This window comes from Phoenix dactylifera, unplaced genomic scaffold (genome assembly GCF_009389715.1).
Source record: "Phoenix dactylifera cultivar Barhee BC4 unplaced genomic scaffold, palm_55x_up_171113_PBpolish2nd_filt_p 000283F, whole genome shotgun sequence".
NCBI classification, from domain to species: Eukaryota; Viridiplantae; Streptophyta; class Magnoliopsida; order Arecales; family Arecaceae; genus Phoenix; species Phoenix dactylifera.
Window position 1 is genome coordinate 488,277 of NW_024067767.1, and position 26,930 is coordinate 515,206.

General features: G+C 37.5%; 1 protein-coding gene across 8 annotated transcripts; it reads right to left on the minus strand.

The window, feature by feature from the left end:
- Positions 1-568: 568 nt before the first annotated feature.
- LOC103711235 lies at positions 569-26,205 on the minus strand. Of its 8 annotated transcripts, none has more exons than XR_005507827.1 (12): positions 25,902-26,205; positions 24,259-24,428; positions 20,687-21,368; positions 20,476-20,560; positions 19,461-19,551; positions 11,133-11,317; positions 8,190-8,322; positions 7,954-8,090; positions 7,716-7,790; positions 6,640-6,756; positions 5,991-6,523; positions 569-1,182 (listed from the first exon to the last, which is right to left on the minus strand). XR_005507827.1 is itself a non-coding variant. In XM_008797305.3 (12 exons), exons 2-11 carry the CDS (start codon positions 24,407-24,409, stop codon positions 6,482-6,484), a joined length of 1,698 nt encoding a protein of 565 aa, XP_008795527.1. In that variant the 5' UTR covers positions 24,410-24,428; positions 25,902-26,205; the 3' UTR covers positions 569-1,173; positions 6,435-6,481. The 8 variants fall into 8 exon arrangements, 6 of the variants coding, with proteins under 6 accessions (XP_008795527.1, XP_008795524.1, XP_026662101.1 ...); XR_005507826.1 differs by having other exon boundaries at positions 569-1,898; positions 2,023-6,523; XM_008797305.3 differs by having other exon boundaries at positions 569-1,173; positions 6,435-6,523.
- Positions 26,206-26,930: the final 725 nt, after the last annotated feature.

Here is a 26,930-nt window from a genome sequence, read left to right on the forward strand (position 1 = left end):
ATTTCACCTCCACTGTCATTGTGGTCTGAGAATCCAGAGAGTTTTAAGCAATTAAATGAGCAAAAAGAAAAATGGCAGAGTGCAAAAGTTGCTAACCTGCCTAAGCAAAAGGCAAAGTCTAAGATAATTCAAGGCTTTTTTTTTTATGAAATTCAAGGCTAATTTAAATAGCAAAACATGGTATTATCAATAGTCACGAGATAAAATGCCTGTGCCAAAAGACATCACATAACCTAACAAATAGTTGATAACAGACTATTATGATGACAAATGATAAACAACAGTTAGCAACATCTTATGCAATAATATAGCAACGACACTGTGCCATTGAATACTCTGCATCTAATCAGTTTCATATTGGGATCACAATTTAGAGTGCACATTTCTTGTGAAATCTTTGAGAGAAAAGATTTACTCTTTGGTATTAATAAATTAGGATCAATGCTTATAAAGTGGCTTCTTTGCATAGAGATGCAGTATGAATCACTGAATTTTTGCTGCTAAACTGAAGGTTGTGAGAGACTCCAAACTTGATGCAAACACATGAACACAATTTTCACTCCACGGATGAAAATAACTGTTCAGTTTTTATTAGATGATTTTGTTCTGCATATAATTATGAAAATCAACAACTATTAGAAACTTCAATAGTGGCTATTAAATATAGGCAATTCTGTCATAAGTATACCCTCATATACATCAAGTACCAGAGGTGAGCCGAAACCACTAAGCAGGTCTCATTTAAGATTTACCTCATTGGTTTTTAAGAAAAAAAATAAACTAGAAAATGATGTCACATGGATTTTGACCACATTTACATGTTAACAAATTTCCATGCAACCAATATCCATCGACCATCATGTCAACTCAGTGCATGTTAAAGGTACCTGTACTTGTATGTGCGCATAAAGCAATGTGGTTGACTTTGAAATGGCCAAGAGTTTTCACAACCAGGCTCGTCCCAACCAAATATGGCTCAGCCCATCCAAATGCAAAGTTGGGTGAGCTGACCATGGGCCAGGTCAGATAAGGGGTTACACCATCTGCCTTTGTTCATCTCAAAACTACATTATACACACAGGCTGGCACCAGTCAGCTTTTTCTCATCTCAATCACTGCCTCCAGCAGGATGATTGGCAGACTTTGGATGTCATGGATAAAATAACTGCACCGCTGCATAGCCTTGTATAGTAAATATTAGCTGTTATTAAAGATTCAGCGTTCATAGATGTTTCTTTGATGGAAAGAATTAATAAATGTTTCATTAAGTAAAAACAGAATTAGATTAACTGAAAAATATCTCAGAAAATCACAAAATAAAGAGTCAGAAATAAAATTCAGTAACCAATAATTCATATAAATCTAAAAGAAGTTAATATTACTAGCAATAAGTAAAACATTGAAGACAAGGTGAAGTTTCAAGCAAGGAAATAATGTAAATCATTTGGCTAACAGAATAAAAACATATACTGAAAAGAGCAGCAAGAGAGAAATAACAGGGTGTTTCTGAGCACAAATCATCCATCATAGCAGTGCTGAGGTCGGCCTTGAATGCTTCGTGCAGTGGAGAGACCTATGTAATTCTAAGAGGCTCAAGAAGCATGAAGAAGGGGCTTCTTTAAAATCTCTCTTTTGCCTTGCCTCCCATTAACTAGCTTCTTGGGATACTTTTCTGTACATATTTTTCTTTCTGATAATTTGGGGCAGGGGAAGGGGGTAGGGGTTTCTCATCATTCCTCTTTTTCCCTCAAAAGAAATGAATAATGATGTGTAGCTAAAGAAATTATTAGTAATTGAAGATATAATTATGGACATCAAATTGCCACTTGGCCAATAAAAGAGATTCTCAACACTGACAATCACCCTTGAGATCCTTGAACACTAGGGAAACCTGCAATCTGTTCAATGATATAAGTGTTTTCATTTTACCTGCAAAAATGAACTATATAGGAAAAACAAGAAACATGGGCATATTATTCTTGCCTATCCTTAAAATTATACTAGTTCCCAGATTCAACTTACCAACAGATATAATTTTGATTGATTGATGTGATGGATGTTAAAAAAGCAAATAATCCTGTGTTTAAAACTTGCTTTAGTTGACGATAAGAAAGAATTGAGAAACCTTCAGAACCAACACAGGGCACTTTCAAGATAGCCCGGGCCCTGCAAGCATCTGTTATGATTGAATCCTTTGCTTAAGCGCAAGAAGTCACAAGCTACTGTGCAAAATCACTTGTAAATTCGACCAAACAAAGGGGGGGAAAGATCACTAAAAATTAGGAATTAACTTTAAGATGGCAATTTATGCTAATAATTTTTTGATAAAGAGGGAAACTTTCCTGTAAAATAAGGAGACTACTGAACCAAATTATCCATTCAAAAGATAGTGCATCAGCTTCCTCCATTACAAGGTTTCTCAAATTACTCAAAAGCCCAATCACAAATGATAGTCCATATGGTTCATTTTGTTATAAAAAATGCATTTAGACCTTCAAAGACTCGTTTAAAGGAACCTTAATCATCCCTGGCATCTAAGTTAAATATTTACACATAAACATCTTAGAAGTAAAATTTTCACCTTGGTATGCTGCTTATCTACGTTTCATATTTCTATAACTCGTTAGGTTAGGTTGTGCTTGGCATTGTTGTCACTTTTCATGGTTATAAAAACCAGAAACAAGCCATTTGTTCCTCTTTTGCTCCAATTGTTTGAATACAGAAACATACACCATAATCAGCTATATTCTCAAAAGAAAAAAATATATATAACAAATGTTTTATAGTCATGGTGGTTGTGGTGTTGCTGGTGCTGGAGATAACAGGAGAATGAAGGCAGTAGTGCTGCTTTAGGGGTAACAGTAACAATATTGATGGTGGTAGCAATGACAATGTGATGGCAGCAATGACAATGTGATGGCAGCAACTGTAGGTAGCATCGGCAGCAATGGTGTGGCGGTTGAAATAACAATGAAGGGATTGTCCCAGACTGATATTTTGTTTTTACTTAAGAAGTAAATGAAAAAAATATTTAACCCAAAGATTTCTGAAATTTAGGAACATGTTCAAATACAAGATAAAACTGAAAACTGGAAACAGAGGCACCAGTAAACACAGCTTCTAATCAAGATCAGGAACCCCTAAGAAGAGTTTTGATTTGTATAACCAAGATTTTTTTCGTTTAGCATGACAACATGGAAAACATCTAAAACAAGTAGGGAACAGGAGAGATCAACAAGTTGCTCATAATTTTAGGATGAAAAATAGATAATTTTTGGTGAAGACAAAGAAGAAGAAAATAATCTGAGGAGAAAAACATACATCCTTTTTAGCCATTTGAACTTTTATAAATTCCTAAAAAATAAAGCATTTATGGGTTATCTAGCAGTCTTGTCACTTATATTCTGTAAGTTCCAAGCTCCACTCATGCTGCTATGAATATGATTCCATCTAGTCTTTCAAAGTAGAATGATATTAACTTATGTGAAGAAGCTGTTTTTTGAAACAATACACACCAGTTTAATTTTCCTTTAATTGGTTAAGCACTTAAGCTTGTTTTATTCAGGGTTAAAAGAAGGTTAAATGGAAAAAGGCCCTTTAACCCATCTATTCCACTTTAACCTACCGAACACCCGAAATTATTGATTCTTAGGGAAGAGCGTACAATTTAAAAAGTTGGTAAAGCTACCTTTCCACCCATATAGGGTGTGGTAGTTTACACCTATGTAAAGCAGGTTAGGAGTAGGTTAACTATTTACACTGGCTTACCTCATTCCGCAACTAAAAGCAACCTTAAGAATTAGTCCCATATGGGATTTCTGAACACCCAACCATCACATGCAATTTAGATGCTAAATTAAATCATCATATAATCTTTTGACTTTTAAGATATGTCCAGTTTCCTTCTTCATCTCTTTCACTCTGCAGTAACTATTACTACTATTCCCATATACCTTGAGATTCCTTGGTTTGGCTTTTAGTTTTAAAGATATTTCTTTGATCCATGCATCATGACCCTTTCTTTGCCTAGAAATCTGCCTTTTGCAACTTTGGTTGATTTTAACAATCACTTCCTCCGGATCAACCTCTGGAGGTTCTCTGTTTTGGCTACAAATTAGCATAAGCATGGAGCTTTTTTCCAAGTTCTTCCCCTCAAAATTTCTTATTCCGATTCTTCCATATGTTCTACAAAGTGACATATTCATACTTAATGCTTGCTATATATTGATACACGAGGATCACTCGCTATGGACCACTATGGCCACATTGGGTAGGTATGGACAGGATCTGGAGCAAGATCCATCATATCCAAAACTCAATCACAAACCACAGCTTTTGGAGGCCATAACTTTATGTCTGTTTTCAGTCTATCAAGCGCCAAAACAAAACTTAGAAAAAAAACTCTCGATGAGTACTACAGGGGTGCCACCACCCCCTAGGGGTTTGTCGTATCCCGATGATAGGGGTTGAACAACATTTTCATCGCAAGATGAGCCGAACAAAGTACAAGTTTCCTTTACATGTAAAACTTTAATCGGACACGTCTTCTAATCCAAGAGAAATTAAGCGATGCAACAAAAGATAATTGATGTAAGAGTCAAGATCTAACTCCACGATAATTTTAGTTTTAATGTGATTTTCTGCTAGCCAGAAAATTGTAACCTCTTTAACTAGATGAAGAATCCGACCCAAATAAAAATGACAGACCTTACTAGTATAAATATTGGACATGTGTAACGATTTTATTCATTTAATAAAAGAACAAGGGCTGAGAACCATACTCTTGAATTAACATTGTTTTATTTTTATTTTCTATGAAAGTCGGAGTTGAGTAGATTGAAAAAATGTCTCCCTTTTCTCCCTGAGAGGATCCCATATATTACAAGAAATCATTCGTAAATGGTGGACAAATAGCAAAACAAGGGTTTTTTCTTGGACAACAGAAAAAATGCAAAGAAATATATGAGAGTTTGCAACAAAGAGTTGATGATAGAGAGAGGGTCAATATATAGAAGGTAAATAAGTAAGATGATGGCAAAGTTGAAAATGGAAACAAGGTCGTATTAGGAAAATATGGAAAAGGAGACGAGAGGTGAAGAGCATTCCATTTGAAGGTGGAAGGGATGCATTTTTTGTCCTTGCAACATCTCTTAGAAAATTATGGCAAAAACAGCCCAAAGATTTCTGCCTATAACACAAGATGCATTGAATATACATTTATGAAGCAGCTGGAAAGAAATATGGGATATTAAGGTTATTAATAAGTTGAATCTCCATTTCTGTGGAAATGTCTTTTTCTAAGAGTGGGCGTGTTAAACCCTCAAGTGTACCCTCTGCCTAAATGTTCATCCCCTATGTAAGATTACCAACGAGAGCCACACTGAATCAGATGGCGGTTAATAGACCAACCACAGGAGATGACTGAGCACATTTTTTCAAATGAGATACCAGCCTGGGGCAAAGCTTAGTAGAAAAAATGGAAAGAATTGAAAGCATGATACATCCTTCCAACTTTATTTTCCTCTGTCCGTGAACTAAAATTTAGAAACAAAGCAGATATTATCAGGATATAACCAGCCATATCTTCTCCAAACATCTGATATCATCAATGGGGCTTCTTTTTTATTTCATGTCAATAAAACTAACAGCCATATCTTCTCCAAACATCTGATATCATCAATGGGGCTTCTTTTTGATTTCACGTCTATAAAACTAACAGACAGTATAACCAGTTGTAAATATGTAATTGTTGAACCTTTCCAACATATCCCAGAAGTTATCATAATTCCCAACTAACAAAGAGCTCTACTCGTAATAGGATCACAAACCAGAGTCGGCAAAGGTTTCAATATTCATGCACAATATCAACTGAATATATATGTACGGGCTACAGGCTACACAGACGGTTAATTCATTTAACTATCACAATGACCGATATTGAGACTCATTAGCCAGAAAGTAGCCAAACGGTACCCAGAGTGACCGGTTACCAAGAAAGGCATATGCTCACTTCTATGGTCCATCTGACCACATTGTCATTGTTCAGCACCACAAAAATCTATAACTTTTCAGTGAGACAAATTTTTGAGTAATGATTAACCAGAAGAACCTGAGCAGTACAGGTCCAGGCTCCAGGACACAGACTGAGTTGCATCTGCATCAAGCATGAGAATACTTCTTGAATGGATAGTGAAGGCAAATCAATATCTACTGAAGCTAAGGCAGAGTCTACTAACTGAAGGAACAATTTGAACAAGAGGTGTAATATGATCAACATTTCTATTAGTAACTTTATCTATGTACAGTAACAATTATACGCATGGGTGACCACTGACCAGCAATAGCAACAGAATGTGAGGTGGTGTTTGATGACCAGATATGTATAATAAGCTATGCAACAGATAAATTCTGGTGCAGAGGTAAGAAACAGTAACCTCGAAATGGATTGGTAGGTGACACTATTGCCATATTCTGCACTAATTTAAGATGTGTTTGTAGGCCTTCTTCTACTAATGCGCGATTCCTGCACAAGTATAGAACGATTTGGTAAGTAGATTAAAAAAAAAGGTATAAATGTGCTTGGCTTGTTTTCAAATGAACTAGGTTTTGGAACTTGCTCTATTTGCATTCATTACTTACAATGTGAGATTTCCATTCAATTTTGCACCACTCCTTGTTAGCACCCGACTGAGGCTGCTGACGGACATGATGGAATATACGAACAAGGACAGCAGCATCAAGAGCAGCATACTCTTTCTGCATATACATACACAGTTTTGTGTTCAGATTAATCACCCTTTTTGACCTAGTTGATGTCTAATAATTCCAAATTAGTTAGACCTATTCTCTTGTTTAATTTTTAGATTCAGATATTGCATCTAGATCAATGCTGAAACTCCATATATTGGTGTGTAGGGCAGAAAGTGAACCTTTCTCCATGCTTAGTTCTGATGCTAACATCCTGGATGTGATTTTATAATTTCATTTAAAATAGGAAGACGATGTTGATAAATGCAATTAATGCAGCTGCATGTTTAAAAAATTGCAGCACTACTAGACATTGGGTGCTTATATGGGCTCAAGCGACCTGCAGATCAAATTGTGATGACATCAAATGCTAAGTCACTTCCCAAAAGAGTATTTGCATTTCAGTGTCCTTCTAAAAATTAGTGGCTTAAATGCTGCATGTCTGTTTACTAGCTAGGTACTTTAAGCTTAGTTATAAGGCAAATACCTGCTTGCTTGTTTTACTGATTGTTCATCAATTCTTAGTCCAGAAATCTAAGCTTAGATTATGTGAAAATATTGTTATTTCTCGATTAATATATGTCATATTATATTGAGATAGGTTCTCAAATATGCATCAGTGAATGCTTAAATTTTTTCTTGAGTTTTTATTTGTTTATTGCCATCTTTAACTCGTTTCACCCATTGCAAATTTTATTTAATTCTAAGTATTTCTACAATACCAACTGCATAGGCATGCAATTATGCATCTGCGTATTGCAACAGCGCTATGCAACCTTGATTGCCGCATACTGCAGCCCCTTCTTAAAACTTTTTTTTTTTTTGGTTTTGAGGGAATTGGGGGGAAGTTGTTACTTGAGGGAGTTGAAGGCATGCAAACACACATGCTCATATACACAAGCATGCAAACACACATGCATGCGTACACATGCATGAACACGAACACACACAGAGAGAGAGAGAGAGACCTGATTCTCACTTAAAGGCCGTTGCTCCCAATTGCTGTTACGTCTTGTTTTATTCAGACCAGCTCCTAATATTTTCTGCTCAAGGCACAAAACATTCTGTGACTCATCATCTCAATCTATTGAAAAATGTAACAGCAACTGCTAGATGAAGTTCAAACAGAACAAGCACCAGTTGAATAATCACATAGACATATAAATATTATTAGTTAGGGTGCCATACTATAAATCATCAAAGTACCTTTGCTAACCCAGATAAACCACCTTTAGGTTCCTTGAACAGTTTTTGAATATCAAGAAGCATGATGTAGGAATCAAAGCACTCCAAGTTGCCATAAGAATATGACAACTGATTGAGATCACATTGCAAGTTGTAGCCTATATGTTGCAAGAAGTAACATAAAGTAAAAATTATGTTATTCTTCTTTCTTCATAGAAAAACGGATATGACTATCATTTCATGTGATGAATGTATACCAAGCTTTAGTATGTTTGAAGAGCACAAAATGCGCCTCAAGCAACTGCCTAATGCTTCTGGTTCATCTTCATATAACTTAATCAAATCAAAGATGAAAACTCGGACTTCTGAAGCAATCTGCATGATAGACACCTGATACACAAGTTGCTTAACATTAGTGGACAAATTAACTAATAGAAGTAAATCTAGGACATCAATCATAATAGTGATATTCATTTCTGTGGAAGACACATGATGGAGGTGTATAAATATCTCATGAAAGATATCAAATTCATGAGCTAGGAGGCTTCTAAAGTTAATTATCTAGATGTATTATAATTGCTAACAGAATTAGCTTCAAGTAGATGTGATAGAAAAATTAGCTTCTAGCTTCTTCTGTGAGATTACTCCTCATCCAGATATGGTAATCTCATCCATAAAAAGTGGTTGTATGATACACAATTCCCAAATGACAAATATACCATAAAATACTTCTATTTATGAAATCAAATGAATTTGATTTGTGAGAATGACTTTTTAAAAAACAAAAGCAACAGTGTACACACATTTAGTTATAATGGAAAACTTTAGCAAAATATGTAGAGAAGATTAATCACGCCAATTTCCTCCTAAACTTCAATTTAGAGCAATCAGATCATCGAACTTCCAACATGTTTCAATTCCGACCCTGGCTGTGAATTCCGTTTGATTGCTGTGACGGAGATGGTCCTGTGCTGTCACATGCCATCTAAAAGTTGCTGATCTGCCCTTCTACTGGTTGATGTGGGAAAAAAGCCCTGAAGTTCTTCTCCCCCCCCCCCACCCCTCTTCTCTCTTTCTCTCCTCTTTCGGCTAGGGTTTCATTTTCCAATTCCTTTCCTCCTTGCCATCCGGCAACTGGAGACCTGTGATGGCCATGAGGCGAGCTGGGAGAGTGTGAAGGAGAGAGGATAAGAAAACTAAGGAACGCAAGGTGGAAAATGTTGATGAAGGAAGGGGAGAGAAGAAAAGGAAGATGAAGGAGGTCTCATATGAGTGGTCTTTGGTCAACAAGAAGAAACCAATCTAAATGAGGAAGCCTGAAGAGATCACCAAGAGTATGGTGCTTTCTACAAGAGTCTAACCAATGACTGGGACAAGCACTTGGCTGTGAAGCACTTCTCTATGGAGGGCCGGCTGGAGTTCAAGGCCATCCTTTTTGTGCCCAAGAGGGCTTGTTTTGACCTTTGACACAAGGAAGAAGCCCAACAATATCAAGCTTTATGTTTGCTGTGTTTTCATCATGGACAATTGTGAGGAACTGATTCAAGTTTTCATTAAGGGAATTGTGGACTCTGAGGACCTTCCCCTGAACATCTCAAGAGAGATGCTCTAGCAGAAAAAGATCCTCAAAGTCATCTGCAAGAACCTAGTCAAGAAGTGCATCAAATTGTTTTTTGAGATTGCTGAAAGCAAAAAGGGCTACAGCAACTTCTACAAGGCATTCTTTAAGAACCTCAAGCTTCGCATACATGAGGACTCTCACAATAGGGCAGAGCTTGCAAATTTGCTGAGGTATCACTCCACCAAGAGAAGTAATGAGATGAGCAGCCATAAGGACTATGTTACAAGGATGATGGAGGGCCAGAATGGCATTTACCACATCATGGTGAGAGCAGAAAGGCTGTGGAGACTCCCCATTCCTAGAGAGGCCGAAGAAGAAGTATTATGAGGTCCTTTTCATGGTTGATGCAATTGATAAGTATGCCGTGGTCAACTGAGGGAGTTTGAAGGCAAGAAATTGGTGTCTACTACAAAGGATTGAAGCTTGATGAGAGTAAGGATAAGAAGAAGAAAAAGGAGGCCCTTAAGGAGAAATTTGAAGGTCTTTGCAAGATGATCAAAAAAGTTTTGGGTGACAAGGTGTAAAAGGTCATGGTGTCTGATTGTATGGTCGACTCTCCTTGCTATTTGGTCATTAGTGAACATTGTTGGACTGCAAATATGGAAAGGATCATGAAGGCACAGGCACTGAGGGACTCTAGCTTGGCAGGCTACATGTCCTCCAATAACACAATGGAAATCAACCCTGAGAACCCCATCATGGAGGACCTGAGAAAGCGAGCAGAGGTGGACAAGAATGATAAGTCAGTTAAGGACCTTTATCAATGAAATGGAGGCCTAGGCACCGCCACTCGTCGCCAAAGGCAGACACCACCACTCTCACGCCCGTCGCCGCTCCGGTCACCAGAAACGAGGGACGGGATTTGGATAGGATTGGAAGTGAAAACTCTGACTGAAGAGGGGCAAAAATGGGGGAGAAAAGCTTGTCCACATCAGCCCTTTTTACATCGGCAAATCGCATGACAGCACGTAACCATCTCTATCATGGCAACCAAATGGATGACACAGCTATGGTATGAATTACAAAATTTTGAAAGTTCAACGACCTGACTGCACTAAATTGGAGTTCAGGATGAAATTCAAATGCCCTAAAAAGTTCAAGGTTTTTGGCATGATTAATCCTATGTAGATATTAATCCATGCAATAATGGATCACCCACTAGTGAAATCTCATAAAAAAATATTTGAAATATTAATAATCTATTAATCAAGCAAGAAATAATTCACTTAAAGAACAATATTTTATTAAATAAAAAGTTACTATGTTTAACTTGCTGACTTTTAATAATTACGTTTCTATTTACAATTAACATTCATTGCTTGATATGGTTCAAAGCAGTTAGCAGCCCGTCAAGGATTTATTTCACAATGTACGGTGGAAAAGAACTTCTAGACATTGTCATTTATGAAGAACTCTTTTATAGCCCAATGTGTGATATTTATTCAATGTAACATTTCCTTGCACACTATTACTTTCACATACAAAACACAGACACATGCACACAAGATTGATAAGTAATGGTATTGCTCAAGAAATAACTGAAACTATAGTATAAAGTTTCTAGTAGTTGACTAGTTACCCTGTTGGGTCTGCTGCCTCTCTCATAATTAGGTTTCCATTCACAATCTATGCCAACAATTTTACATTCCTCGATATAGTTCCTAGCGGTTAAGAGTCCATCAATGTTATCAACCCATATGATATCATCCATATTCAATTTCTTCAGATCCAAATAATACACCCCATAAGAGCTTTCCCCAGGCCCTGCATCATACAGGAGCAATAAAGAAATCTAATAAAAAATGAAACGATGCTGGAGTAAATGTAAACCAAATTATTGATGAGAGAAAGAATTCATAACAAAACTTAGGCAAGTAAAAGTATTATGAGCATGCATAGTCTTAACAGCTGGACATAACAATAAGAAAACTCTAGAGTCTGAAAATTTCAATTTGTACATCTCCAAAAGGTCTAAATGTGATTGAGCTCAGCAACTGTTTCTGGGCCAAAATGTTGAAAATATATCTATAGATCAATTAAGATCCCCTTCAAACATCTGACCATTTCTAATCGATGAGAAAATTCCTAATCAACCAACTGATTCAAAGAATCTCATTTAAATACCATACAACTAATTGAGCATACATTTCATGCAAAACAGATTTGTGGCCATCAATGCCTAGATCACCTTTTCGTATTATTAATGTCTCTTATTTTTGCATAAGATAGTAATTTGGCCTTTTTGGAAAAACAAACTACAGAAGTAACCCATGATAGATATAAAACGAACTAACTGGGCAATTCAAGGGGTATCAAACCAAAATGGCCAGGAACCAGGGCAATTTGGGCTCTCGAAATAGTGCATGCAACGAACCAATTAAAACAGGCCAAACTAGACTGAACCTTGCAGTTCTCCCCTGTTTCGGGCAGTTCTGACTCAATTCACCCAACTGAAAAAGGAAGGATCGAGGCCATTGAGCGTCCTCATTCTAACCATTCGACTCCACTCCTCAAAATCTTATCACTCACTTCCCACCTCCTTCATTCCGATGCCCACCGAATTGATGCTGCCCACCTCTCACTGATGACCACCTCGTCCACCTCGACCTCGTTGTCACCAACACCCACACTTCCTCTTGGTCTCCTTAGCCTCGCTAATCTCCTCCATGCCATCACTAATGTCAACGCCTACCTCATCTCCTGCCTCACCATTAGCACCAGCACAACACCAGCAACAACTTCCCCTCCTCCCAACCTCACTTCACCATTGTTCCCTCTGACCTCGCCAGAAACCTTGCAGTTGCCTGCCACCACCATTGTCACACTGGTCCTACAAGCTCGCATAAAAGAGAAAAGAGAAGAGGATAATAAGGCACACTATTTTTTTATTTTATTTTTCCTCTTGCGCGAAGAGCACTAGGTAACCCTATTAATCTTACAAGTATAATGCTGTGTACCATGCGATGGTATGGTACGGAATACCCAGCACTTGTACTAGTCACAATTCCAGTTTAGCTAAACTTGGTGTTACTGACAAGGCAAAAACAAAATAGTACCTAAAGAGATTAAAGAAGAAGCAATCCCTTCTTTAATTCAAATGAAAATGATGGAATCATATTTTCATAGAATATTACAAGAACCCAAAAAAACGTGCATTTTCTCTAACAAATCATCTGCACAATCTATCCATATTTGAAGATTGTTTTGCCTACTGCAGTATTTTAAGTTGAGGTATTAGGGCAAGTAGATTGATCAAGAAAATTGACAGACAGATAGATGCTTTTATTTATGATGTTCCTAGCATTCTCGTCCAGGGGGTTCCACTATAATGTCACAGGATAGTAGTTCAGTTTGTGTCTAGCTTATAATTTGTGATTTGCATAAGAATGTAGTTTCCTATACAAATCCTTGTCTTTAACCCTCTTTCTTTAGGAGTTTTTCAAATCCAGGAGAATCTTCCTAGTTACTTGAGCTTTAAATAAGCAATATGTAAAATTTCTCTACCCGCCAACTAGCCTTTAGGTTTCACTATTGGTCGCTCTCTTCTCAAACCTGCCTTGACCAAAACTTCAGAGAACTCAGACTAATTCTAAGAGTTGATGCCAGCTAGAGAGCCAACATACAACATATGTAAAGTTTGATGAAGCATATCTGGATTCCTAAAGATGACCAAGTATAGATAGGATATGCCTTGCTTTGTTTGCTAAAAACAAAATAATTCTAAGGTTGCGTTCTGTAGGTACATTGAACAATACAAAGAGTCAACAAAAAGATATTATTAATTCGTAAAGTGGTATGCCTTAAAACATTAAGGTCAAACCTTTGAGTGTAGAAGTTACTGTGCACCATCAAATGATCAGGCTGATAAAAAATACATTAATCATGAAGTTTGATGCTATGAGCATACATTGCTCAGTCCTGAAATACAAGAGGCCTGACAATTATGCAGTCAGCAACACTGCAACACTCTTAAGATACAGGGAACCTCAACTGAGGCTGCATGCTAATCTGCACACCACATACATTATTCCAGTCTCATGGTTGCCGCATAAATCATAAGGCCACATGACATGAACATGCATAGAACAACGAGGGTTACAGAAACTATAGTTTTACGAAAATTGTTTTGAGCATAGTTTGTATGTCATGTTAAGAACTTAAAAACGATAACCTTTGCATTTTCAAGTAATTGTCTTCTTATATACCAATAATATGTTATCCTCTTAATTATGTGTACCTGATCAGGTCCTGTTCCCTGTTAGGAGACGTAGAAATTGTTAATCTCTCTCAAGAACTGGAAAGGACAGCCTAACATAATAAACAAAACAGCTAAGCATCAACTGGAAAGGACAGCCTAACATAATAAACAAAACAGCTAAAGCATCATTTACAAAAGACACCCACAGCATTTCAACAATGATATGATTCACTTCTGTTTTATTATAATATATGCCAATGCTCCCAAAACTATAAGAAGAATGAAGGCACGGTGACATTACGTCATAATTGATAAGTATTAAGCCAGACCAACCCTGTATATCAATTTATGTAATATTAGATCACCGGTATCAGTATGTATCAGAACCTTTAAGCCACAGTTATTGAAGTCAAACAAGAGAACAACCCGGGCAAGGGTCTAAGTCACCAGTTTAGTGGTCTGACTGCCAAGTTAATCAAAACCAGGGTATAATTAAAATATTTAAAAATAAATTTATATAAAAATTATATACAGTATTAGAAAACTATACATAATTAGTGATAAATTACAAAGTATTAAAAATCAGATCGGATCGCCCAATCTGACTGGAAAATTATGAACCAGAGCCCTAGCTGGTCCAGTTTCTTAATAAGACCAGATCTGCACCATACCCAGCAGAAGCTGGATTGAACTGGCCGTTCAAGAAAGTCGACTACCCAAGCAATCCAAAATCAAAACTGGTTTAATAATTGTATCTAAAATATGTTTCACAATTTTTAAACTTCGCTAACCTGGTTTTGGACCGCTATCATTGCCGGTTTTCTCAAAAAAATGGCCGGTTCAATTTTTATACCTAGTTAACCCAGTTTTGGACCTCTCGAGTTGCTGGTTTTCCCGAAAATCGGCCAATTCAATCTAGTTTGCACCAGCCTCGGGGGCAAATTAGGTCCTATAAAGACACCAGATCTGCCAGGGCTCTGGTTCACCATTTTTTGGTACAATCAACCAGTGCGGTCCGGTTTTTATAACCATGCTTCAAGCCTATCCTCCATAGTCCCATAATTCATCTAAATAATCACATTTGATGGATATGAGTGGCAAAAGTTTTTGTAGTTTATTTTGAATACTTTTTTCAAAGCAGCAATTATGCTTCAATAGAATTCGATTCATATAAGGTAATGCTAAGAAACAACCAAGATGAATAGGGTTTTGTTCAAATGATCATACCCCTTTACTTACAACCAAAGGTTCTAGATTCGAGTCCTGGTTGGCACACCCCCATGTACTGGTACCTAGATAATTATAGTGCAGGTGGGTCTCCCTCCCTTTCTCTCTCACACACTCTCTCAAAAAAAAAAAAAGCAACCAAGTCTTGCAAAGACCAACATTGACCTATATAGCCATCTACAAATAGAGGCACAACCATTTGCTATTTTTCTAAAATCAATATAGTGTTCTTTTTTCGTTTGCTGAGTATGGGAATTGGCAATGCTCATATATTTATAGGAAGCCTAATATTTTCTTGAAATTAGAATGGTGAAGGCATTCAAATCTACTGATTCAGTGAGCGGGGAATATAGAATTTGTCTATGCATTTTTTGCCAAAATTTTCAGCAAGAATGGACAAACAAAAATCCAAAATGCATTAGTGAGAAACACAAGATCTCACATGTACAATTGCATAGAAGATGAGGCAAAACCAAGTAGGGAAATAAAAAACAAATCTTATTACTTATACAAATAATTTCTTGCCAAGAGGGATTTATGGCCCTTAGATTTAGTTCAAAGCATCTCAACTATTCAAGCAAATTTCACATTTTTAAAATAAATCAGGACTCTTAATCCAAGCCAACTTAGTAGAAAACCAAGCAAGCATGTATTGAATTGTCAGCCAAATCTCACTATAAAAACGTTGGGTAGGATGTGTTAGCTGGTGGAGAGTTTTAAGTTAAATGAATCTTATTATAGAGATGGATGGGTGCCACCAACAAAAACTCCAGTAGCCATTGCACTCTTGCTCCTCAATGAATTTGTGATCAATCATAGAGATAGAGTAATATGCATGATAAACAAGTTAGGGCTTGTTTGGAAAATCTAACAAGATTGGGCTGGATTTCATATAAGAATCAGGACTTCTGACTTGCCCAACCCATATTTTTCTAAAGGCCCATCCTAATCTTAGCCTAAATCCTATCTAGGGGCTTGTTGGCTAGGGTTGCAAATGGGTCAGGTTGGATCGAGGCATGGATGACCCCAACCCCACCTAGTTTCTTGCTCGGGTCCTAATGTTGGACTCAAACCCAGCCAATAGAAGATTGGGTCAAGTCAGGTTGGGTCCATGTATGCCCGATCCCAACTCGAAAAATTCGGGTCCGGATCAGGTCTAAGTCGGGTCCGAGTTGGGTCCCAACCCTGCATTTCACTGGTGTATTTGTAATTGCCCCATATATATGATATACCAGTCGTGCGAATTTATGAACAATTACAAGAATGTGGTTATAACCTCCATCTCAAAAAACTCATCTAGATGAAAGTTATAATCGTATTTTAGCTTACCAAAAAGCTTTTCATAGAGAACCATGCACAAACACAAAGAATTCGGAGGCATAAATACATTTAGGTATTTATATAAAAGAGGGCATTGCCTAGGAATCCGCAAAATTGAGAGCAATGAACAATATCAACCAATCACAATGATTCGGTAACAATTCAACAAATCATAGTCATAATAATTGCTAAATTAATACAAATACTATGATTGTTTTCGGTAAGGGTTAGGGTTAGAGACGAAGAGTTTGAGCGAAGACTAAGGAGATGAGGTGGAAGTGATCTCGTTGGAAAGACGAAGCTAGGAAAAAGAGGGGAAGGGGGAGGGTACATGCATACGATTGGAGCATAGAGGTGAGATCAAAGGCGGAGGATCACCAACTGATGTCAGATGGGTGGGTGAGAGATCAGCTCACCATGGGCACAACCTGACCATGGGAGAGCGGTCCATGTTCTTCAGGAGAGGAGAGGAGAGGCATGGAAGAGGAAGGGAAGAAGTGGGGAGGCGGAATGGGACTGGGAGGAGTTGGGAAGAGTAGTATAGGGAGAACGACATGGTGGAGGGGGAGGATCGGAGGAGGGGGGTACCTCAGGAGATCTAGGGCTTCAAAGCATGCCAACATGGTGGAAGGGGAAACCTCGGGGGACCATCACGAAAGAGGCTCGAAGCACGCCGACGCCAATTCAAGATACCTAGGGTTTCGAAGGACCGCCGTTTCGAAGGAAGGGAGATATCAATCAAGGTATTCGGGGATCAAAAGATTTGGCACTCTATTCGGGAGAGACTGAGAGACCGACTTAACACACTCCACCCCCTCCAAGTTTAATAGGTATACCGGGTTCGGGTCAGGTCGAGTCATAAATTATAAGACAAATTAGACCTAGATAAAGAATGGGTCACGTCGGGTCAAGTTGGATAAGAATTCAATAAAGCCAGACCTGATCCGAAATGTGGAACATGTCTAATTTTAGAACTCGGGAGGGAGTCAATTACAGAAAGATTAGAGAATCTTCTCCTCTCTTACTTGAAGAAAGAAGACTTTCATGGGCAGATATAAGAAAGTAATGTAACCTTCTCTAAATCTGGTTGCATTGTCCAGGACCTACGAACTGGGGCAACCGAGAAGCTGATTTGGAGAGGCCGCAAAGTTGGCGTTCCACTTGAAGTTTTGTCATCATCCACCTACTACTTCTCTCACAGCTGTAGATATAGGGCCACCCAATCTTATGGGTCCTTTAAAGCGGGTCGGATCAGGTCTAAATGGTCGGGTTTGGTCACAAGTCAACCTGACCCATTTGCAGCCTTACTGTTGGTCTGCAGGAAGAAAAAAAAGGACCTTCATGGGTCTTTTTTCCTCCCATAGGATTTTTGGGCTGGGGAGGTATTGAATTCATATGGGCCTACTCAACTAGACTAGCTACTCCATGAATTCAATGGATAATCCAGCCCAATCCTGCTGGATTTCCCAATTAGTTTTGATCCCATTGGACAGGCTACATTATTTGAATAACAAGGGCATTTGATATAACACTAGAATTTAAAAAATTAAAAGAAAAAAAGATCCTTGGTGGCTTCTTTAAAAGATATACGATTGTCAACATGGTAGCACTCAATTAGATCAATGTTGATGAGTGTGATGTCTACCAATTCTCTACAATCATGGAATTTGGAGTAGGTTGCATGTCCATGGAAATAGCAGCGATTGGTTTGTCGTATGTGCATGTCCAGTGTGCGCATCACACACCATCACCGTTATGACCAAGAGCAATGGCCATGTGAACTAATGAATGATTATCTTTAACTTTAGCTACAAGTCGAGGTATAAGGCTTTAAAGTTTAAAATGCAAAGGTAAAACATCAAAAGACAAAGGTGAAGGAAAAGATGGTTTTCAAAAATTGAGAGTTGTTTTCAATCCCTAATACAAGGAACTTACATTAAAATATATATGAACTTACAGATTTTAGAGTTATGAATCACTTAGAATTAATGCTTCCTCAATTTTTTTAAAGTTACCAATATTTTATCACTTTAATACTTTGTAAGATTTACTATTATTATTACTGCAAATACTACTGCTGCTACTATTTTATATGATAGTTTATTTTTTCTAAAATAAAAACTAGATTTGAAGTCCCAATTATCGGAATCATCATTGTGGCTCCTAAAGAAGAATCCAATCTTTGATAATAAGCGCTATGCAGGCACTAAGAAACTTCCAATGGATTAGCGTCTTCAAGAGTAATAAGGTGTATACAGCAAACTGCGACAGAAGCCTCCATAGAAGTGAATGTAATTATTTTCTCTCTGAGAACTATGGTGGTAACATGCCACCCCCAACACTGAACCTAACACCTCTCCCCACAAGGGAATAGTGCCAACCAGCAGGACCAAGTCCTGTTGGCATAAAAAAATGTACTTCTTGATTGATACATGGTAATATGAAAAGGCTAGGTCAAGTGGAAATGAGTTTTTATAGACAAAATCACACACATGATGATTAATAGTAAGCTGCATGAAGAGCAACCTTTGAACTAATGGTTGAGATCTAATACGCAGAGTAGAATGGTTCAATCAGGTTCTTCCTCCATCTCATTAAGTTAGCTGCTCCAAAATGGACTTATGGACTGTTAAAAGTTAGAAATTATTTGAAGTCCTTATATTATCATAAATTTAAATAATTTAACAATCATATTCTTGGACCCTATGCACTACTTTATAAAATTCAGGAAATTTTGAAAAGTCATCAATGACTAAATATACAGCTATAATGAAGACCATTCAGCCTCGACAAAAATTATGGAAGTATGGAAGGTTCTTGGATATTATACCCTATAACTAAATTTACAGCTATAATGAAGACCATTCAGCCTCAACAAAAATTATGGAAGTATAGAAGGTTCTTGGATATTATACCCTGGAAGAAAGGGCTATCAGGTTTAATTATATCTAATAGGGGAAAAACTTACTAAGCATAAATGGCCATAAATAAATCCCATCAGACATACTTCCCTGAATCACAGTCAAACAAATAAAATACATAACACTGCAAGCTGTAGCTTATAAATAATGATTCAGAAGAGACATCTTACCCAACAATTGATAAAGCTGATCTACATTTTTCTAGATGATTTATTCAAAGACCAAAGCATATTTTGCATACCCGAAACCACTTTAGTGAAACCATCAAGGTTGTAACGCTCACACAATTCATCAACCTTCTCCATGTACCCAGCTTCCATGGCCAGATATACCTTCATTGGAACAAGCATTTCAAGCGAATTATAAAACTAAGTGCAAGATAGGCTCACAAAGTTCAGTATTGCTCAAAGACATGTTTCTCCAATATAAACAATATAAACAGCACATATGAGCAAGGCTCGCCGCTCGGTACCAGACCCCATATCGGTACCATCCAATGACAATGTCGGTACGTGGTACAATATCAGACAGTGAGTCATACCGAGTGTCAGCAAGGTACAAAACTGCATACTGGTCCAGTACGATACGGCACCTATGTGCGTGTATGTCATATGTATGTATATGAATGTGAACTCATGTGAGTGTGTGCGCATACCTATGTGCGTGTATACCTATGTGTGTGTTAAATGTGTGCATATATATTAGGTGCATGAGGTAACATGAATTATGAAAATATCGAACAAAGCATTACAAAATCAAAATAAAAATCCATGCACCTAACCTAAGACCTACTTTTTCCACTCTTGGCTCTCATCTCGCAACCTTTTACCTTGATAACATCAAACAAGCAGCAGTCAAACTAAAACCATTTCTTTCTTTTCCCCATATTCATCTCCTCTTCGTCTATTCTTCCTGACGTCTCCTCCTTTCATCCTTCTTATTTCTTTTTCTTTTTCTTTTTTTTTGCTTCCCAAGAAACATGAAACCACAACTTGACTGCTGTAGTTAAAACTTAAAAGTCAAAAAGGTTTGTTACCCCAACTTAGGTCACATCAGTGACTAAAGAACCTGTGCTCCTTTTGAAAGAAAGTCAGTTCCACCCAAGGTATGTATGCACTTATATATTAATAGTATTATGTTAATGGAGTCATCCATAACTATGAGTGAATATAAATGAATTGTCAATGCATACAAGCAAATAAACAAGGCCTAAAAGGTTTTCGCCACATACAGGTAGATAAAATTAATATTCTTACCAGGAACTCTAAAAGTTCCCTGTCATTGTTTGCCCTCTGTTCTGCAACATCCCAACACCCTCTTTCGGCCAGTTTTCTTAATGAACTGCAATTGGATGGAAAACTTCTAAGAATTATTGAGATAGAAACTACATGCGTGTGAAGATTGTATAACTGAAGGACCTTATCCCAAGCAAACTTGGTTGAAAGGCAAGAGACATGAGATTGATACCTTTCTTTATATAAATGGGACACATCTGGAAACTCCTGCATGAGATTATTACCTTTTACCAAGTCATAAGCAAGCTTCAGCAAATTCATGTCCAAATATTTTTGGACCAGTAAACATATCATTGGCTTCCCCATAAAAGTAGCCCATCTTTCTGCTGTTCCAAATTGATTGCATTGCATCATTTTTACAAGAAAAGACTCCCCAGAATGTTGAATGGAAAATCGTTCTGACAGCTTTACAGCAGCCATATATGACTTTGATTCTATTAAACCAGAGATAAATTGTTTAGCATATGCCTCTGCCCGGTCTAAGCATCCATTATTCAACTCTGAACCACATATGGCATCTCCAATATCTTTCAACTCAACATCAAATTCCTCCAACAACTTTACAACTATACTCTCATCATCAGTGATAGCACAAGCAAATTTATCGAGAAATAGCTTTACAACAAGGTGCTTTGCTTCAGAAAAATCTTCTAGCACGGATTTCAGTGTTCTTATATTCCGAAGAGAGGAAATCAGCATGTGACTGAACCCATCAGCATGATTAGGTCCCAGTAAAGAAACAATATAAAGGCATTGAATGATAAAAGTGAATGGTCCAGGTTGAGGTCCATGATACAGGGCTCGTGAAACTTGCTGCTGAAGAACTCGAAACTTGCGAGTTGCTTTGTGCGTGCCTGTCATCAGCATAGTCAAATGAGGCACAGTATTTTCTAAATCAAAGAAACTGATGCAAAAGAACCTTGCTATCAGGTCAACAAAAACATGATGCACTTCAATATGTGACTACTAAGAACATAACAGTAACTAACAAGCCTAGTTCTATCTATTTAAGTACAGCATTGAAAAACATGTGCCAGTCTTCTATTACAGCAACAGTGATCCTCCAACATTTAAAGCTTTTTGGTGAAATGAGCATCAAGCTCAGTAGCTTATCTAGGATTTTAAAAACAAACTAATCACTAAATAACACAAGCAACTCAAAAGGCCTACATAGTTACATACGTGAAGAACTCCAAAACACAAACAAACAAAAAAATTGAATTCACCAGTACAATTTAAGAGGCATTCAATTCATATTTACAGAAGCATGCAGACCTGGGACGATGTGTCAGTATCAGCAGGGAAGTTCAAAAGTAAAATCTAACATTCCCCTTGTCAAAGCTGCAGGTTTAAATGCAGAGTCAGAAGAACCAAATTTATCCAGGTCCAGATCTTGAAGCCAGAGCTAGTGCTTAGATGCGGCTCTGACTCCAAGTACACATCTAGACCTTATTTAACGACCACATCAGCCTGTGTCTTGCAAATACAGACCCATATTTACCTGAACAGTTAGAAATACCAAGGCAACCCTTAAATGATCCCACCCTCATCCACCTCCAAATTTTAACAAATTCTTATGCCAGTAAAAGGACAGATAACACAAGCTTTCTGACTTCCTTACAGAGAACATAATCTTATTTCTCATTCCAAATCTACAATCATGATAATAATAATGGTTATTCTTCACTGGTGAGTGAGATCCTCTATAAACTAACTAAAATCTGGTAGCATGTGGGATCATCCAACAGCTGATGAATAAATCAACTACCTGAACAATATTTTGTATCTCATAACATCATAAAGTAATTCTCCTAACTCAGCTATAGATTTAGTGTTCAAGTCTATTTTATAGCATCCACAATTTTGGAAATAAATTTATAGTTCTACAGCAAGGAATGCTAAACTGGCCGGTACCGGCCAGTTCAGCCCATACCGAACGTACCGAACAGGTCCGGTCTCTGACCGGGACAGTTCGGGCATAGAAAATGATTCCGGCCCCATAGGGGTGGAACCGGCTAATACAAGAGCGAACCGGAGGGAACCGGACCGGTTCCGTCCGGTTCGGACAGGACTCGGTGCGAACCAGCACCGAGTTCAATTCGATATGCCACAGTGCAACGCACTGTGACCTTTTCGGCCAGTTCGGTACTAGTCCGGTAGCCGACCAATAAGCCTACCGGTACTGGCTCGGCAATCCTTATTCTACAGTTCTATAGTATCCAACATTTTTGAAAAAAATAATCAGTTCCCATAAGAAGATCCAGTCCTCTTTAGTCAAAGATCAATCTATCCACTATAACTCAAAGATCAACTTCAAAACTTCACGACATTAGAATTCCAATTAGAAAATATGAGGAAACAATCATTTTTGACAAGATCATAACACCAACCAATTATATGCAGACATGTAAACATGGGTATATATGTCTATATATTGATGTACACACAAAAACATTAAAGGCAAACCTAAATAGGAATGCTTAGTCAATGAGGATAAATAAATCTGATCCAAATAGTTGGGACAAGGCTTGATGGTTATAGTTAAAAAAGAAAGGCGTCCTGATGCACAAAGCTCCTGCCACTATAGGATCCAGGAAGGTTGGATGTACGCAGTCTTATCCCCACATGCTGAGAGGATGTTTCTATGTTTCGAACCTATGACACCAAGGTGATAATGGAGCAGCCTTACTATTGATGGTTATGGTTATCTATACAAAAATGCATGTTCAATACATGCATAAATAAATAAATACATATGCAAATAAAAATAAAACATGTGATCTAAGAAAAGGTACTCAAATTAAGATTAAATGGTCAAAAAAGAGAAGCAAAGCCTAAGATAACATGAATTGAAGTCACCAGAAAAGAGGATTTGAGACATCATGGATAAAGATTCATACAGATGACTTGCGATAAAAGATTCAAAAGCAAGAAACACCAAAGGTACTGCAACAATACACAATAAGATATTTGTATATTACGAGTAATTCACAACCTCACTGTAGGACTCAGTACATTGGAGACCCATCTTCATCAATAAACAAAAAACATAAGACATCACTATCCTCCTAAAAATCATTTTTCAAATATTCAGACATTAAGAACCAAGATAACTTGCATTGGCCATTAAAATAACTGATCGTTACAAAAGGATCAAAATATCTTTGCAACTAGCAAAGCAGCTAGTTTATTGAGTTTCAACTAGCATGCATATACATGTCACATACGAAATATCTTTTTGATAAATTTGTAAGTGAAACTATTTTTCCACAGTAAGATAATACAGAAGTCAAACAAAAAGATAGATATGTCACTAAAAGTTCAAGAGAAAATAGAAGTTGAATGAAAAGTTAGATATATCACATAGGAATAATTAGTGCTCCATTAGAAACCTCATAGCTTTAGATGGCAGGCCTTGATGCAACGGCAAGGTTACTCCAATGTATCCTAGGTATCATGGTTTTAAAATAGGAAAATAGCCTGTCTGCACACGAAAGCAAGGCTGCATGCATCTGGCCCTGCCCAAATCCCACAATGGCGGAAGCATCGAGCACTAGGACACCATTATTTTAGAAAGCACATACTTTACACTTATGGTTGGGTATACCATTACAAATTTCCATGGTATGATGATTGTCGCATTCAATAATAAGAGAATATGCCATTCTGCATTTAGAACTTGTCGATCTCAGTAAGTAGTTCATGATTGGTGTATAAAATATATCTAAGTAAAGAAAAACTTACCACATATGTAACATTCCTTCAGAAGATAGACAAATGTTGCTGGTGAAATGTGTGACAAGTCTGAAAATGCATGCAAACAAATGACACCTTTTCCATGTAAGTATTCCTCAATTGCATTGCCTCTCCTAAGTTTTCCTCTATAATCTCCCATATTTGAGGGAAGCTTCAACCTAGAAAACAAAGCACAAATAGAAATAGCATAAACCAGAGTTTACTACAAGATTTGGAAAGTAGAAAGGAAACTACAGGATGAATTTTAATTTTTATCTCCAACGCAGTACATCACACATCTCTCGTTAACCTCACCTTCTGGAAGCAATTAATGAACTTCTTTGAGTGAATAAAAAGCAATGCCCCAATCGCTGCAACCTTCCAGCCTAAGCTAATGCTTAAGAACATCATTTATTTGGGAAAAATGAACAAAAAAGGAGAGCATGGTGAAGTTGTCACATCTGTTATGTAGTTCTCAACATCAATCTTGCTGATTCCCTCTTGCCAAGACCTTTTCCAAGCGACCGAAAATCTTGAAGGACTGCTGTTTAAACCATTAGCTTAAAATGTGCAACCAAAAATCAAGGGTCCTCAAACTAACACATCAGTCTAGCAAAACTCTTGCCAGACCATCCTCTGGCCTAATCGTGCCTCAGATGAAAATTTGGCACAACCATTAAAAGGATTAGCATGAAGTAATAACTGACAAAATGGGCATCAAATTCACTGTACTGTGATTTACAAAAGGCTCGTCATATAGATGAGATAAGGCCAGCAAGCTAAGGCATATCCTAGTTTGCACCGGTTGCAATTCACCTAATACAGATTTTGCCTGTTGGAAAAATCAAGAGGTCCTCTCTCTTGTTTGTAACACTAAAAGAGGCATAACCTCGGAATTCACATTAAATCATGCCAAAGATTTTCTCATACTAGCTTTCAGATATTCTTTCACTCACCTACCACAGGCTACATTTCTATCCTCCTCTCTTCCCTGTCCTTCCCCTTGGAAACCATAAGGCACGGAGAAGCGTATCTCTCGGTCCCTCCTTATCTTATATACATTCCAATGTCTAATTAAATGCAATGTCAGTCCCAATGCAAATTGCAGCACCCTCTACATATATTTGAGAACCTTTTTAAGATTTATATAACAGCTAACCAATTCACCGAACACCTTCCAGCCAAGTCCTTTTAAAATCCAAAAACTTCTCAACGACCATCTCATTACTTCATAACTCCAGGATAAGCTATTCAAGAAAACCCACAATAACCCAACCCTCACAAACCAAAGATTCAATCTATTAAACCCCTCAGCACATCATTCTTGGTGTACATTCGATTACTTCAAAAAAATCTTTAGACCACGCAATTCAAGAATCAAGAAATAACTCGTATATCAGAACCGAAGCTTCAACCTATTCAACTCTTCGAGTGAAAAATACTACTTCAGAATCAAAACAAGATCGACAATATACATACAACCAAAATCTTAAAGAGCATGCAAATAGATCCAGATTAAAATCTTCGAAGACAACAATAATCTAACTGAATAAGATAGAAGAAAAGATGAGAAAAAAAGACCGATTAATCAACATTTCTTGTCTAATCTGGCTACGTTTCGGAGCCTAATGGCTGCGGAAGGATCAAAATACCGGCAAGATGAGGGCTCTAAGAGTCGATTGAACAGCTCCTCTCCAAAGCTGGAAGAAGGAAAGGGAGCGATTCCAAGAGGATTCCGGAGTTGATTCTTTACAAGAAAAACGTGGACGGGGTTCTAGATGAAACCCTAGGTTTTTTCTTCTCTAAAGCGAGCGGTTTTTTGGCCCACCGGATCTTTTCTTGCCGTAAACGGAAAAGAAATACTCCCCTCGGGCCCCGCTCCGGATATGCCCCTTTTCGGTTCCGTCATGGCTTCCCACCTCCTTTCTCGAATTTAATATCCAAAAAATTCATTACATAGAGATAATCGACACCTGGAGACTTTGACGAGATTTGTACGAGGCATCGCTACCCGCAGGGATCCGTAGTAAAAAGAAAATCTCTGGGCCCACATGTATTAATTGCCACGAGGAACAAGGGAATTGGTTCTTTCTATTTAATATCACCAATCACCTCTTGCCATTTGGCATAGAGACCCGTTTGATTCCAGAGGCTGCAGTACTCTGAGGGCTCGTTTGGTTCGGAAAAAAAAAAAAAAAAAAAAGTATGGTCAACAAAAAAAAAAAGTAACGAGATAACTTCTATTTAATTGAAGTTTTCAAAAAAAAGAGATAAAAAATTATATTTTCATGAAAATATGATTCTCATATTTTATGAAAAAGTTTTTCTCCATAAAAAACATAGGAAAGTTACTTTCCCATGAGGCGGAAATCACTCCATTTTTATTTTTTTCCAAAAAGTCCCTTCAGCATTAAAGAAGCATTAAAGAGGCATTAAAGACCTAATTTTTATTAAGGGTATAATAGGAATTATACATAACTTTCTCAGAAAAGTGGATGATCAACCAAACATAAGCACTTTAGAAATTTGTCACTTTTCCATAGTCAACCAAACATGCCAAAAGTACTTTCCTAGGCATTCTCTTCCTAAGGATCTACTTCCCAGGAATCATATTCTTAGGGGAAAAATACTTCCCGCGAACCAAACGAGCCCTGAGTGTCCGTTGGCTGGGATAGGGGAAT

What these genes read in the sequence shown, in the direction of transcription:
- LOC103711235 (XM_008797305.3), bottom strand. Translation starts at nt 24,409, where the DNA reads ATGGGAGATTATAGAGGAAAACTTAGGAGAGGCAATGCAATTGAGGAA. An exon ending in TCCCATTTATATAAAGAAAG is followed by an intron (nt 20,561 to 20,686) that starts GTATCAATCTCA and finishes ATCCAATTGCAG; the next exon opens with TTCATTAAGAAAACTGGCCG. An exon ending in GGCCTTTAAGTGAGAATCAG is followed by an intron (nt 6,757 to 7,715) that starts GTCTCTCTCTCT and finishes ATGTATATGCAG; the next exon opens with AAAGAGTATGCTGCTCTTGA.